The sequence below is a fragment of the Ptychodera flava genome, chromosome 13 (genome assembly GCF_041260155.1).
Source record: "Ptychodera flava strain L36383 chromosome 13, AS_Pfla_20210202, whole genome shotgun sequence".
Classification (NCBI taxonomy): domain Eukaryota; kingdom Metazoa; phylum Hemichordata; class Enteropneusta; family Ptychoderidae; genus Ptychodera; species Ptychodera flava.
The window spans coordinates 2,361,859-2,379,278 of record NC_091940.1 but is presented as its reverse complement, the minus strand read 5'-3'; the positions used below and the strand labels follow the sequence as shown (position 1 = coordinate 2,379,278).

The window sequence follows — 17,420 nt, the reverse complement described above, 5'->3', positions numbered from 1 at the left end:
ATAGCATGGACATAGTCCTTACATTCTTGCCTATGAATTATATCTGGAAACGTACATGTCATGGCAATGTCTTGATGCATATCCATCCTGTCTGATATTTGATTTCATCAATTCAAATGTACCAAAAAATTACAATCTTTCTTCTGCACATAAACAGTATGTGTACAGCCTATTGATGATGCAGATACTGCCAACGTGGCAATGTTTTGACTGCGAATGACGATATCCAGAGTTGCCGCTCACAGTATCAGTTTCATTCTCCACATATTTTTAGCACTAAATCCTTACTCATCATTGTTATCCAATTACCATTACTGACATGAACTCACTGCTTTGTTATGCATTTTCCTCATCACTACTTTTGCACAATTTAGTGATCAACACTATACGGATAGCTATCCGTTTACTCTCCAGTCATTATATCAACTCACAAACCCTCTACACTGTGATCAACTCAAATATTCAACATTCTCTGCACATTTCTATAATTTACTTGTACAAAAAAAGCAATATTTTATGGAAATCTATCCACAATATGTAGTGAAGTTAGCATTACTTTTACTGTAGGCAAACACTGTACTTTCACATACGTATTACTCTTTAGTCATTCTATGTGCATAATTTTGAAAAAGCTAGTTAACAAATGTAGTAAATCTGATCCATGATGTCTTTCAGTAAAAATTGTCAAATTTACAAACTCACACCCTTCAAACTGGACATGGAAATGAAATACCTGGATACTGACATGAATGCAATTGTTGCAAAAAACAAACTGGGTTGGTCATCTAGATACATGTATTCTGTCACCATGTACGGTAGTCATTAGACTTTGGTTGTTTGTAAATCTAACATGTGACATACAATTACATCGTAAACAACTTGTAGATCTGAATAGCCAGTCATTCACACATTCATTTAATTTCTCATTGACAAACCTTCACCAGTGTCAGATGTAAATCTTTCGGATATGTAACAAATACCCTTTGACCACAACAACAATGAATTCAACTCTGAAGTAACTACACTGTAATTGACATTGAAATACATGCCTGATCTTGTGTATGACTATTGTCATGGTTACCAATCTGGAATTCTCAAATCATTGATTTTGAGGTTAATTGAAGGTGTGCTGTAAAGTAACTGGGATATACATTGTACCATTGATAATGTTCGGTTTGGAATGTACACAGACGATGTTATGATACAGCAAAAATAAATCAAATTTCTATATTGCATATTTATAACCTCTGTGTGTAAGAAATCTCTTGTACAATTGTTTCAGAAATGGGATGAGTTCTAAATACGGTTTACAATTAAATACAAGTAAATAAAGAATTCTATATTGTACAATTTGCTGGTGTTTCAACATGAATACAGTGTCCTGTGTTTGATTATGCAATAAAAGTAAACTACACATTCAACTGCTTGTAAATTACTCTCACAAATCAATGGATGTTGAAATAAAATTGATATCCAGGTCCCTGGTTCTGATACAACATGACACAAGACAATTTGGTTTTTACAATAGATGCATTTACCATTAATAGGACTTTATTGATTGACAATCAATATTACTCACCATTTAGTCCTAATTCTTCCATAAGCATTTCATGTCTTGATGGTGAAGGTCTAGCTCTCTGGCCATCAAGTCTTGGACTAAATGTCATAGGAGTCTTGAAAACTGGTTCTTTGGATATCTGAGGAGTACAGAGTTCGTCCATCAGTGTTCGAGAAATGGAAAATGCAAATTATCCTTCAATCATGTAGACATCACATTGATTTCAAATTGTAAAATATCCTTTCTGTGGTCTTCATGGTATCCATTGATTTGATAAACACGTTATCCTGACACCTCACACTCTCCTTGTGTGCAGTGTATGCATGTAACTGTCAATTCAAGGGACGTCATAGAAGGATAATCGTTTAGCTGTTTTGTGCTGCTAGTTTTTTCCAATCCAACTGTTGCCTCATTCTCATACAATATTCTGTTCACATACTTACATGTATTACAAAGATATTGATTGGTGGTACAAAATATAAATGGTTGCTATGACAACCTGCATTATCTTACACCAAATCAATAATTTAAGTAAAGCCTTGCTGAACACATACATGTATGCAGGTGATGCAATGGAGTTGAAAACAGAAAATATGTTTAGTTTCACAAGAAAATTAATTTGTTACATTTTCCGTTATAACATTGCTTTCCTTAAAATACGTGCATATATTTGTACCTGTACATACACTAACATATGCACCATATTGATAGATTACACATATTGTCAGAATACAAAAGCTTTCATCAGTTAATGTATGTAGACGTTGCTCTGTGAAATGTCTGTAAATCTGGAACATTGCCAAATCGTTAATTACTGGTTGACATGTCCTTGCAATTCATTGGTTGAACAGTTTCCACTATGTTCTTACCCTATGCGCCATTTCACTATGTTCTTACCCTATGCGCCATTTCACACTGTCTTCAGATCTTCTGTGTTCAATTACAAAGACAATGTACATGCAGTGTAAGTGACTCCGGGTCTTGCTTCCAGTCTGCTTGTCACAGGCAATGCAGACTTCATTCAATTTAGTGATGCATATGTTTATTCTAAATCATGATGGTGACCTCTTGCATTCCTGAAGAGAAGAAACACCATTGTTAGCTGACGTGCCATGCAAAAACTAGCAAATCCACTTACAGCACTTGTAAACTGCATAAAATGTCACATATTGTTAAATAGCCTTTCATCCTGGTTAATATGGCAGTTAGCTCTGTGATTCACACACAGACAAAATAATGGCAATGTAGTGGTGGTAGATGTATACATGTATTTGTAATTTGATGGACTAGGTTGTGTCAAAATTTGTTAAACTCACACATTCCTGTGGTATTAAGGTTGGTAAAAACAACACTCAGCATTACATGCAATACTGGATTCACTTCCCAGTAACAATTTGACTTCAAACCATTCAGATCTCTAGGCTGTAGACATTGCTGACTGTCTTGTGAATTTGTACTACATGTATTTAGAAATTATTGGTACTCTAACTTAGTTTACTATTGCTGACGGCATACGTAAATCACATGATGTATTTATGCAGCAAGTGAAAAGAGATTTACTGATGTTTCAACAAAATTGACCTTAATGAGACTGATGAATCAACAAGGATGATACATGCATAAAACTTTGCTGAAAGTCATTGACTCAGTAAATGTGCCGATATACATGTATGTGTGAACAAGTCCTGCGTTGTCAGCAGGCAGTATATACCAGCTACCCTTTACTGTATATGGAGGCGTGTTGTTAAAAAAATTCCTAGATCCTCAATGCCATTAGACATGCATCTGCCCTGTCACGGCATTGTTTGGTTTCAGTCACAATTCCACACATCAGACTACAAGACTTGCTATGCACCATTGATAAACCAATGATAGATCAGGTTACTTTGCTGGTTAGAAAATGCATTTGTGGGCACATGTCCAACTCTAACCCTGTCTGATATTTGAATACACACAGGTACATGTAGAGTGTACACTATTGTCTTTTTGTGTCAACAGTATTGCAGATTTCAAAAATACCTGTATGTGTAAATAATAATAACCACATCATTTCTAAATCATGTTTATGATCAATTATTTCATTTGGCTGGAATTTCATATCAGTTTTCTGAACATTATGATGATATATAGATAGGATCTGGTAATTTCTATGGGATAGAATTTCTATGGTATTGTGGTGTACACCAAACCAACAGTCTAATAAAATGTACCGATTCTTTGATGGGGCATAAAACTGCTAATTGACAATAAAAGGACTCCATCCAGCCAAGAAAAGTTACATCACGGCTGTCCCTAAGAGTCAATTACTTTGCCCTCAAGGCCCCCCCCCCCCCCTACCAGTCATTGGCTAGATGGGTGTATGAATGGCATGAGCACTAGCTTCCCTCCACATCAGCTGACTGTGTCCACTGATACTAAAACTTTCTGCACCATTAAACTCTATAGGTTACACAAGCTGCTATATGCGGGTAATAAAATTCATTATCTTTACTACATGCACGTTGTGTAGCTCCATGGATGTAAAAAATAGCTCCATCTGAATGAGTCAAGCGGGGACATAACTGATGTCAAGTTTTTCAACTGGAGTGCTTTTATAGTCAAATCAGCAGTTTTATGGACCTAAATGTGAAATACCAGGGCAGACTTCTTGTGATTGTGTTTGGGTATCAAACCACTACAGGGTTCCTGCACTGCACACACCTTGGGTATTGTGGACCATTGTCTTTGAAGGTTTGCTCAGATATCTTACAATGAAATCATTTCACACATTTGGAAACAAATTAGTTGGAGAACAATAATTCATAGTCCCTCTATCACAATGCCAGTCAGTGACTGAATAATGCAAAGTATCAGAGACAAGTACAAGAGGAAATACCGGTAGATCTCATCACTCACGGAGATGAAACAACCCTGAGTTGAGCTGGTTTTGTCTTTGCACAAACAGACTTTAATAACTGCATCAGGTAGGCTTATAACAGTAAAGTGGCCACAGCTGTAATAATTATGATTATGATTTATTGTGTACAGGTATATCATAGTCCCAATTACATGTGTGTACCAAACAACACTGATGCAATGCTGTCATTTAATTTAATGAACTGTGTAGCATGAATGCCTCAGAAATGATGATGAATTATATTCATATAATAGTGCAATGTGAAAACACTTAGCCTATACAATGGAGGTAGAAAGAAAGCTATCTCCATGCCTATACTTACACTGTTGCCTGTCTTGTGAGTTGTTAATGTTTAAAATCTGCCATCCTAGTTTGAATTACCGTTATTGGTTTTGCTATCATTGTCAATACTGATAAAATTGCAAAATAAATGTCTAAAATTTACATAAAAGCATTCATAAAAACAAAAATGGATTGCAATACTCTCCATTTCTGACTACGTCAGCTTTTTCAATATCATGAAATCATACCAGATAGTTAATGAATCTGCTATTATAGGTACCTGTATTTTGATGATAAATGTATTTGTATTGAGCTAAATGAGCATGAAATGCATAATGTATGTAAATGTTTGTACATCTGCACTTATGGTATTTCACGCCTAAAAAGTGAAAGACTTAAACTTTTGCTCTAACTATTGTCAAGCAAATTTCAACCATTCTCCTCCAAAATCAGGAATAAAAATCAGGGGTCATGGTAAATATTTTGGTACTAGAGAAACAAATTACCTAACATTTACCAATTGATATTTGAAATTCCAAATAGCAGCCATCCCCATGTTATCACTAGAGGAAAATAATAGAATACCTGATTTTCAAAAAAATCTAAGTTGGTGAAAATGTTTCTTACTCCTTAGCTTTAAAATAAACACTCATATGTGTTAGGCCAAATGAATATTGTAAAAGACTGAGAGTCTGAAAAATTGTCCCAGAGGTATATTCACAGTGTACTGTAACGGTATAATCTGTATCTCTGTGCAATAATCTATATACAGATATAAATAGCAGAGCAGATAAACGGGGGTTATTGTCTGTCACAATTCTGTGCTTGGCTGATTAGTCTGTGTCCTTTGAGAATGGATTAGAAACCTTTACACAATGCAAAATCTGTTTCTTATCTATCTGTAATTTGCATATACCATACATGCATAAACGATTCTACTCAATTTTGTCTGCTACTATGATACATTTACCGAGGCTGAGATTGCTTTTTAAACATGAAGGTAGAAATGTACATTCTACCATGGAGGCACTTTGTGTGTTTCTGTAGCAAGCACTCTGTGTGCTTCTGTACCTTCACGGTTCTACCGTGCATTTCTGCAATGTAACCATGGAATCCCTTTCTACCTCCATGCTGTACTGACAACCCTACACCATTCACTGATAAACTGTCTAGAGAAAATCTGATGTTATGTATTCAAGAGTTGTCTGCCTCCGGCAATTGATGAGAGCGAGATACAAATGATATCTATTGTCACAAAACAATTGAGAACAAATAGCAAACAATGGAATTAAAGTTGAGCTGTATAGCCACTGTGGTAAGTCAAATAATTCCACAGGGAAACCATGAACAAATATCTGAATAATCACAGCTAATGTTACTCTGTGAAATACTGAGACTGCACTTGTTTGAAAGATGAACGAAAAATTTCAATGTAAAAATCATTAAATGGGTAGTTTGGTGTGTAACAGTGTGTTGACATGTTTGATATGTGCAGTTGGTTTGCTCTTAGCGTTCCATGTGACATATCAAATTTTTTCTGTATTTCTAAAGTTACATGTACCAGCATTTCACAAGCAAAGAACACAGTAGTTGGCATTTTTCTTGTATTTTACCACAAAATAAAACTTGCTGTACATGGTAATAGTTGCAAAGAGACATATTTAAACAAGTCATTGACAATGACATAGTCCCCACTTGTAATAGGAGTCTTGATGGGGTAGGGAAATGTGGTTAAGAAGTATCACTGAAGTGTATATGTTGAGATCTATGGGCACATAGGTCTATATCATTGTTCCCAATTTGAAACACATGAGGCATGTCTAAGTTATGGTTCTAAATCAGGAAAAAAGATCAGACCTCTAGCAGTATTGGCCAGCCAAGAAATACATGTGCGCATAATAAATGAGGTACACATGTGACATCTTAAGGTCTAATATTCTATCAAAATTGGAGGGTATAGAACTTGTGGTTACTGAGATATGCATATATATGTATAATCAAGGTCAAAGGTCATCGAGGTCACGTGATATTTTGAAAAAAAAATTGTATTGCTAATTAATCCCTATATGCCAAAAATCAGACCTCTAGCTCTATTCGCTTGCCCAGAATTAGATGTGTGCATAATTAATGAGGTAAAGCGTGTGTTGTCATAAGGTCTCCCATCCTACTAAATAAAAAGGACATAGCACTTGTGGTTACTTATTTATTGACATAAACATATATTTTAGGTAAAGGGTCATTGAGGTCACATGACATTTGGTCAAAAAACTTCTCTCCTATAGTTATCCCTATATACCAAAAAATCAGACATCCAGTTCTATTGGCTTGCTCAGAATTAGATATGTGCATAATTAATGAGGTACAGTATGTGGCGTCATAAGGTGTCACACCATATATGAAGGGCGTAGCACTTGTGGTTACTGAGTTATGGACAAATATGTATATTTGAGGTCAAAGGTCATCAAGGTCACATGACATTTTGTCAAAATATCCGAGATATTTGCGTGAACCGATGGACTCACGGATGGACGAACAGACGGACATGACCCAATCTATAAGCTACCTGGACTTCATCCGTAGGGACTAAAAATTGTGTCACTGCATCCTTTTTGCAATATGAATACGATGAGAAACTAAATTTTTATTTTCTGTGGCCTTGTACATGGGAGTCTATGGAGATCTGCCTTATAAATGGGAGTCTATGGACGTGTGAACTAAAAAAGTCCTCTAACATGGCCAAATTTGATCGCATTGTGAAACAAATCCACATGCATCTGTATGGGGTAGGGTACTATCCTTGTGCAAAGTTTGAAAGAAATTGACCTGGGCATGCCTGAGATATCTGCGTGAACGGAAGGACGGACGCACGCACGCACGGATGGATGGACATGACCAAACCTATAAGTAAATTCTCATTAGATATAATTCTGTATACATGTAGAGTCATAGACCCTAAACACAGTTTATGCCTATGGTACAGGATATGTAGTGTACATGTTGTACGCTGTAACGAGGAAAAAAAACAATTGTTAAAAGGACTCCAACTGTTGTATTTACAAAGAATGAGAAACCACTATCTACACGATGTACCACATGGTATGCATGGCCTGGAAACTTATTGCTAAAATGTTCATGCAGTGATCGATTATAAATGTCACGGCTCGAAATTAACTTTTTTCCCTGGTAGTCCACTTTGGCTACAATTTTCTGAAGTTGGTAGCCCAGTGACAATGGCTGGTAGCCCTTGCATATTTTAGTTTAGGGTTACTGTTTTTCATTAACCAGACACTAAAAATAAATTTTTGAAGATTCTGCCCATGAAGTGAATTTTCTAGTCATTTGATATGAATACTTGCACACCTTTAACCCTTTTCCTGCCAGACAGTAATAACTGTATCACTTCCCCATCAGCCAAGTCAGTAAAAAGTGGTATTTAGCCAAAACATGACATATTTTCACACGCTTGGCTTGGTATGTTATAGCATCTTTTGTCCAAAAAAATCAACTTTACATTATTATGTTTTCAACAGCCTTCAAATGTACAGTATTATGTTTTTTTGTATTTAAAATTGTTTTATTGGTAACATTTTTTTAGTAACATGAACTTAAGATAAAAATGAAGTACAGTGCTTAGTTATCCACAATTTTGTGTAAAATTGAAATCCATTTGTTGCAATGTCTCTCTAATTTGTCTTTTTCCAGAGCTATTTCGTACTCTAGATGGTAGTTGAATTTCACTTGCAACATAAAAGCTGCAAAGTGTGGTTTACTCTGTTTCATTTTCATGGCATAGATGTGTCTTTTGGCTAACAGTAGCAAGTGATTATGAATGTCAGAGTAACCGTCAACGCCAAAGAGCACTTCATTTAAGTTATGTCTCGTGAACAAACTGAGAGATGCCTCGAAAAATGTGTGAAACTCGTTCCAGAAGGTCTCAGTGAATTTACAGGTGTAGAAAAGATGATCTAGTGTCTCGTTGCTGTTTTGGCAGAATGAACAGAGCGGTGATTGGTCCATGCCTCTTCTAGATAAATCGTAGTTTGTGTACAGAATATGATGAAGAAGTTTGAACTGGAATTCACGTGTTTTTGTGTCTATGGCTACCTTAAATGGTAGACTATATATGGGAGACCATGGTCCAGTAAAGTCATATTCTCTTTCATAATATCGTTCATTAATTGGACTTAGTTCCTCTTTACTGTAAATGGCGTTTCTGATGCTCTCCCTGGTAACTTTGTGGGAGGGTCGAAAGATACAATTAAAAAACACATATTCATATTCATCTTTAAACACCGGTTCAACCAGCAATGGCTCCGGCCACCGAACTCTGAGACATGTGATTGCTCCATAAAGAAGGAGGACTTCGTTCCCTTGGAGGTTTTTGTTGGTTAATTTTTCCCATGACAGATACCCCTCCTCGGTAAGTAAATCGAATATAAATTCAAACCCTTTCTGTCTTAGCTTTGGATTATAGACAGAATGCCCTCCAATTAGAACATTTCTGTTGTTCCAAATTGTTCAGTATTATGTTAAAATACATCATATTGAATATGTTGTGTTTCATTAATTTTAACCATCTTGACCTGGTGGTGAAATATGGACTTGGCAGGAAAAGGGTTAATACCCAAGGAAACAGGTATAATGGACGACAGTGATACTCAGAAGTTCTATGCAAATTTTGATAGTCGTCATGACAACAACACGACCTTCTCAGCACTGAGACATACTGTAGAAGGGCTAAAATAGATTGTGACCCTTCTGTAGGGAGGAGGCATAATTTCCGTGTAATTGTAATTGATACATTACGATCAAAATGCAATGGCCATCATTTGCTGTGCTTATTATTCAAGTACGTCAGTTCAGATATTGAAACTTTGTGTTGCAAAGTCCCACCGCAGAGCCGGTTTGACTGCATTAGTTCCTCCAAAAGTGACGCACCGGAAATGGCATGCCATGTACTGACTGAATTTCAGGTTCCAGGCTTTGGTAGTCCATGTGGGCTACCATTTCATGGATTTTGGTAGCCCCAGAGAAAAGTCCGTAGTCTGTGGACGCGGGACTACTGCTAATTTCGAGCCCTGAATGTGATTGCTTGAACCAAAATGTTACAGACTTCAGCTGCATTTGCATGAACTCTACAGGTTGTTTGGCCAGTGACTTGAGGTTTTATAACCACTGCAACATTATGAGTATCTGTGGAGATTCTTATACTTCAGAAATACATGTAGTCTCTGACAGTAATAATAGCTTGCGGAGTGGGCTGCTTCAGAAGGTGTCTGCTAGCAGCTCACTGATAAGCATACGTCAGTACAATAGTAATAAAATTCTTGACAGCATAGTTGCCGCTATTGCAATCTTACGATTCATGTGTGTGTAGTGTTGCACATCATGGTCCCAGCTTTAAATTTGTCTTTGATCAAGTTTGCAATCAATGAAGTTTTACTAAATACTGGACACCTTGAAGGCTTGATGACGGGGATGGGGGGTGGGGGGGTGTAAAGCATCCTTTGACATTCTTCCTTGACCACTGACTAACACTGGTAGGAGGAAAGTATTTATTCAAGTGTAATTTTATTTGAAAACTCTAGAGGTACATGTACTTGAACCATAGATACATTGAGTCCCTTACCACATGTAATTTGTGTAACAAAGACTCACAAACTCATAATATTACAAATTCTCATCCATGGGAAATCAATATTTCCCTCCACATTAAGGCTTCCACTTCATTGCCAGCTTTCTGAACAAAAATAGTTACCTTTCCTGTGATGACCTTCTAGCCCAAATCTCCATGCAAATGCAAATGAGGTGCTTCATACATGTATATCTGTACAGCAAGATAGAGGTTGCGTTGCTCAAAATCACTTTTTTGCAAATATTCATTAAATTTTAAGTAATTTGATAAAATATTAGTTGGGTTCACCTTTTAGATTGTCATGCAATCATAAATTGGGCGATAAAGAAGTGTTAATTTAGGCACATTTTTATGCAAATCACAAGATATCCTGTCTCCTCTATTCTCCTGATTTCAAGATTTCTAAAGAATTTAACTCCACTCTGGCTGGGTCAAATTTCCTGAAATTTTTTACATTTATGTTCCATAAATACTATTTAACATAATGATTCTTTTGTTTGGCAATGAAGTTCTTACATTTTGAATGAGAAGTAATTTTTTTCAATATACACTCATGTTTCAAGTAAAATACTAAATATTAGTATAAAGTTTTTGACTTTAATATATACATCATTTTTTATCACTTACATCAAAATTGAGGTTTTCTACCCCAAATATATGCCCATTTCATTCCTCAAGTAAACTATAGCTACAATACTAAACTTAAAAGTCTCTGCTTTTTGAAAATATATAGTGTGAAGGGGTTATAATTTTAAAAAAACAATATAGGGGTATATAGGGGTTTCCTTGTCATCTTTGATGAGAAATATTGCTTTGAAAAAGAGTAGTCGTGCTGAGCAAGCTACAAGACAGACAGCAAGCTACAAGACAGATAGCAAGCTACAAGACGGATTTATAGCAAGCGAGACCAGCAACATCTCAGCCAGGAGTACTGTATCTTAAAAATATATTTATCAACAACCAATCTATTATGAACAATGAACTTTTATATAGTTAGATAACATGGCTGTGCAAGAATAAGGCTTAGTCCTAGTGTGATTATAACATTTTAAAGGAAGACTGCCATTTGCAAATATTCCCTGACATTGCATGTAAACTTCCATAGCATATGGTGCCTGACACATGCACAGACTAACAGATTTGAACCTGTACCTGCTGTATGGTTCAAATTAATTATTTACAGACCTTTCAGGCACATTGTTTGCAATGAAGGATTTGGGAATTTTCACAGAAATATTGAGGGCCTTTTCAAATAGACTGACTCAAAGTCACTGTGATTAAGCTGTGTGTAATTACTATAATAAGATTCCTTTAGGGATGGACCATTTGATATCCTGATGGGAGGCCTGGAATATTTCAGGAAATAAAAGATTCCGAAAGGTTGCCTAAGAAAAATAAAATCCAGCCAAGGATGGCAGAAAAAACAAAAAGAGCACCCGCAGATACGAAGTAAAAAATAATGCGCAGACAGTTACTCCAAGTTTTGGCTTAAAATTTTCAGCTCAACCTCAAGGTGCCCCATTATCATTATCTTTAGTTTTTGGTATGGCCTTTGGGCACACCATTTATATCTTTCAATGTCAGCATGCCATAACATCTTTCATTTTAGGCACAACCTTTCATCACAACATTTCCAAAATATTCATTTCATTAATGTCCTGATATGATTAATAGTTTAAACTCACACTTTTGCTCTGTTTTACATGATTAAAACATTTGGATAGCATTGCTCCTCTGTTGTGCTTATGCTAGTTTCTCATCCTTACACCTGAAAATATCTTGAATACTCAATACTTTATCTTCAAAGCCCCCCCCCCCCATCAAATGGTCCGTTCCTTAACCTTACTTCACAGTTACAGCTCAATGTCTAGCACAAAGCAAGATTTGTGTTTTTTGGACAGATATCTAATTTGTAATAAATCAGTATCATTCAAAGCTCAGGTTTAAGCAGAGTATGATTTTTGAAATTCAATTTGTAATGGCTATGATCTTTTTCATTTGCAACACCAAAGGTCAAACATAGGGCCAATGTCCCTTAAGGTACTATAGACATGGATACAAAATTAAGTAGAAACAAAGATTTTGACCAAAAATGGCAAAAATTGACACAAAAATACAAAAGTTGAAGATTTCATCAAATTTAAATATATCAAAGTAAGACAACCCCTAGGAACCTGTGTACAAAAGGTATCAGACAAATAATTTTTGAAAAAAAAAATTTTTTAACCAAAAATGGCAAAAATTGCACCAAAAATACAAAATTGCAGATTTCATCATAATTTCAATGTATCATATTTAGTTCATCTGTAGGAACCGGTATACCAAATATCAAAGCCATCAGACAAGTATTTTTTGAGAAATAATTTTTTTTAACCATAAATGGCAAAAATTTCCCCCAAAATACAACATTATAGATTTCATAATTTGAATATACCATATTTTGATCATCCTTATGAACCTATATACCAAATATCAAAGCTGTCAGACAAGCGTGTTTGATGAAATAAATTTTCTACCAAAATGACAAAAAAATTCCTTAAAAATACAAATGTGCATATTTCATCACAATTTGAAGAAATCTAAGTTGGGTCATCCCTAGGGACCTGAATACAAAATATCAAAGTTGTCTGACCAACGGTTATGAAGGAGAAGATTTTTTACCAAAAACACCTTTTTTGCGCTAATTTGCATATTTTTAACAATAGGAAAAAAATAGTTTCTCATAATCATATCTTGCATCTACACAACAAATATCAAATCTGTAAGTACTGTGGTTCTCAAGATATTTGAGTGGATGGACATCCTCAAAAATGGACATGTATAGTATACATACATACATACAGACTGATGCCGGACGAATATCCATCCCAATATCTATATAGTAGCTAAAAACAAATTTTTTCTTGTTAGCATGTGGGTTTATCATTTGTAAGCCTTTCAATCAACAGTCTACTTTTCTGTTTGTGTGTAGCTGAGATCTCCGACAGTGAAAATGAAGTATTATAAAGTCACAACATGTCATGTGAGCTTTAGAGTATCTCTACCTCAAGCATTTCGCATATTATCTTTATGTTTGGAAAGAAGACTGACTGTCATCGGCCCATTTCATTGAAAATAATTCCGACCAGAACCAGAAACAGTTCACTCTAAGGCCTTGTCAACTTGTAGTGGTCTATATGCTGTATGGTACATAACAATAACATTTTTATTTTTGTTTTTGTTTAAACTCACTTGTGCAACAAATTCTCAAACATTTATTAACCACTGTACATGCAATATTATCGGGCAAACACCATTTCTCCACAAATTTATACAAATGCCTAGAAAATCTGCTCATAACCTACATGTATACCTTTCAGCTAGCCCACTGGCCTAGCCCAACTCCCCATCCCAACACCATACAAGCGTACTCATGGAGTTACAATATCACCACCATGAAGGTAGGAAGATGCTTGAGGTAGTATGTACCTCAAAAGTGAAAGACTTTAACTTTTGCTCAAACTTTCCTCAATGAATCTTTCAACCATTCTGTTTCAAAATCAAGAATAAAAATCAGGGGTCACCTTGTATACCAGTGCACTAGAGAAATAAATTACCTAATATTTACCAATATTTGAAATTCAAAATGGTGGTCATCACTGTGTTAATTCTGAAGGAGCAAAAAATAAAGTACTAGATTTTTGCTGAGAAGGTCAAAGTTTTTCTTATACCAAGAGCTTTAAAATGAGCCCCAACAAGAGGTAGATTAGAAAAGAATTGTGAAAGTTGGAGTCCAAACCTGTGTAGTTCCCGAGGCACAGTCTAGGCTATTTGTACACCCCTACTCCAGGACACAACAGTGGATAGTCAGTTGTTTTTGACTGTCATTTTCAGCATCAGCTTTCTGAGATTTTTGTAAAAAAAATATGATGAGCATGCACGGGAGTGGCCGTGAACACCAGAGAACATGTAAATGGTAGCTTTCCCGGTTTGTGCAGTAAACTTTTCACACCGAGTAAACACGATTTCACGTGTTTCAGTTGTCACTTGTGACTTGTAAAGTTAACTTGTATCATAGACTCTTGTGTGTTGGATTCTTCCATTTTGTCACTTTTCCCCACTTGACATAACTTTGTGAACTGTGCAGTGAATGAAACAGTCGCTGTATTTGTTGACATATGTTGCAGTGCAAACACTCCCCAGGCACTGGAACAAAGTTCTGCTCCAGCAATCTTCAAACAGAACAGATCATCCAAATAAAACATTTATGGTTGGCGTGTCTAGCCATGGAGGTAGAGCACAGTGTTATACGGAGTTTCTTTGCACAAGTACTAAGCAGGATGGCACCCACGCTTACCGGTGCACGCCGCGGTGCAGCTACTGGGTCGCTGCCGGTCGATATTGCGATCTCCTACAGTCTAGATGCCGATCTATGAAGTCTGTATCGTCAAAAAGTTGAATCAATCAATAAATCGATCACCAAAATCTGTGGTTTAAATCAAACCACCATACTAGGTTGCTCTAAAACGTACAACAACAACACATGCAAGACACTGCTTGGACAAAATAATACGATCCAAGCGGTCATGGATGGGTCACGGGGAATGCATGTTGTTGATATATTGTACTCGACGCTGCACCAATCTCTCGCTGTACTTTTCCCTACTTCCAATCTGATCGCAAATCTCGGCCACTGACTGAACTTACTAAGTCAGTTTAAGTGCACGTTAAAAAATGAACGTAGAAGCAACTTACCACACCAACGGTGCGTCGTAATCCGTCTTGTCCTTTTGTACACTTCACCAGAGTAAACTGTCGTAAATCGGGAATCGAATGAGTGTTCAAGTATTGTCGCTTACACAACACACTAATACGCTTCGACCTCTTCCACTGCCGGCCTTATTCAATATGCGCGTCTTGGCCTCTGTGCACGCGCGAGCGTAGTGGTGGGGACATTTTCACTATGACGTCACGGAAGAAAATTGTACTCTAACACCAGATGGCGCTCATGCAGACGTGTTCAGCTGCAATATTGCTCACATTTTACTCAACGTGTTCAATACACTTCTGGTCTTTAAATTTTGAGGGTCCTTGTTGATTTTAATCTTTTGATGATGATGATGACGACGACGACGACGAAGACAACAACGACCACAACAACAACAACAACAACAACAACAACAACAACAACAACAACATAATATTAACAACAATTGAACAATTGAACAATTGTTTTTTTGTGTCCCAGATATCGTCATGTCATGAAATGTTTCTGGCAGTATTTTCAAATAAAAGTAAAAAAGGGCAACTAGACGAGACCGCAGTTCACATCATTAGTTTTGACTGAGTAAGTGGGCAAACTGTTCAGAGTGCATATAGAGTGCAGAATATCCACATAAATTAGATAACTTACGGAAATATAAATACATATAATAGATAATAAAACGCGTTTAATAATGAAACGAAGGTAAGTCTATCTAGTCAGAAACCAAATAACATGACTGTACAAAGAAGAGAAGCGAAAGTGAAATATACAACCAAGTCTCCTTTAATTCAAGCATGGCGTCAAGAGTTATATAAATCTCAGAAACTTTCCTCAAACCAGATGACTATTAACGGTAAGGCCTAGTGGTAATGACAATGATATCCTTTGCGAAGTTCACGGGAAATAGATCAACGTCGTAACTACAGTAAAGATGTTCACTTAAACATTAATCGTCTGACATTTCATGATGATGACAGAGTGTGTCATAAATATGGAAACTAATCCAAAGACACAAAAGTGTGCACGTACATCGCAGGGAAGAATAAATCCGGTAAAAACTGACTATACCATTCCTCTAAGCTAACAAGTGAACAGGAATGCACGTACATGTAGCTGAGTTACCGACAAAACGGACTGCAGAACCTCCATGCTTGCCTAGTTCTTGCACAGCGGAGTACATGACAACATTAACAAGTCTAAAAACTAATTGTCATGAGTTCTCGTAGTCCTCTGAGGGGCATTAAAATTAATCCTGGAAAGGATTTTCAAACAGTCGTACATGTTATTTGCACATTAGTATTAATACATAATGCATCTAAAAATCAACCCCGATGATAAAGAGGCGAAAGTCCTCACAAATTACTACTGTTGTAAGATCGAAACCAAGGAATTTTATAAATTTCTTTTACTCTATCGCTAAATGCCCTGTTGTTAATATTAACGTTCATTTTGTCACTACAGACACATATTCTAAAATACTTCTCATAAGCTATGTACAATTTTCATGTCGGAAAAAAGTACTGCAACTCCGATTATAATAAAACCAAGCATACGATAAATCTTGTGTTGATCTGTGTTTCATGAAACCATGCTGAAAATAGGAGTCACAAAAGCCTTTCTTCACGTGAGAATATAATGTTTAACATACAAACCATTTCAACTTGAAACAGTTTACTTTGAACTTAATGTCTCCGCATTAAGAATTGGCATTACATTTGCCTCTTTAAAGTGAGATGGGAAATTACCTTCAAAAAGTTAATGATAAAATATAATGCTAAGAGGAATCAGCAAGTCCACAGCGCACGGTTTTAAGATATTTAATACCAGATGATCAGATAATACCAGATTACCAGGCCCTATTGCTTTCTATATGCTAACCGACGTAATTGACCATAGGCTTCTTCTCATGATACCGTAGTAGACGATAGTCGAGGATAGTTGAGAAGATAGTGAATCAGTTACATCTCTGAAGATAGTTTTTGCTAATAGTCAAAACGGAACTAAAATATTCGTAAAACAATTCCGCTGAATGGGAACTTTCGGTGTACGTACTGCCATAAGTGACTGTACTCCACATGCATAGACCTCTTGTTGTTTTTAGTTCTGATTAAACCTCATAATGTTTGGCGAGAAAGGCGATATATTGCTCGTCTCATGAACAACCGACCGTCTTTGCTCACTGACTCTACGAGAATGATGTTCGACTATAGCTTTCATGGTCTGAGTTCAGGTAATTTTAACGAGGACAGGTATTTGTATCCACGGCACAAAGAGAAGTCAGTGTTTTTCAGACGAAGTGACACTT

The 17,420-nt window shown here is 36.3% G+C and overlaps 1 protein-coding gene across 5 annotated transcripts in view; it reads right to left on the bottom strand.

The window, feature by feature from the left end:
- Window positions 1-15,272, bottom strand: part of LOC139147080 (kinesin-like protein KIFC3) — a 41,251-nt gene extending 25,979 nt beyond the window's left edge. For 3 of the 5 annotated variants that reach the window (XM_070717940.1, XM_070717938.1, XM_070717942.1), the window contains exons 1-3: window positions 15,106-15,272; window positions 2,456-2,634; window positions 1,580-1,697 (exon numbers count right to left, since the gene is read on the bottom strand). In XM_070717940.1, coding sequence (XP_070574041.1) covers window positions 1,580-1,697; window positions 2,456-2,467 — 130 coding nt within the window. In that variant the 5' untranslated portion in view covers window positions 2,468-2,634; window positions 15,106-15,272. Of the gene's footprint in view, window positions 1-1,579; window positions 1,698-2,427; window positions 2,635-15,105 lie in introns of those variants that run through there. The other 2 variants (XM_070717941.1, XM_070717939.1) reach the window with 2 other exon arrangements.
- Between the last annotated feature and the right edge of the window lie 2,148 nt (window positions 15,273-17,420).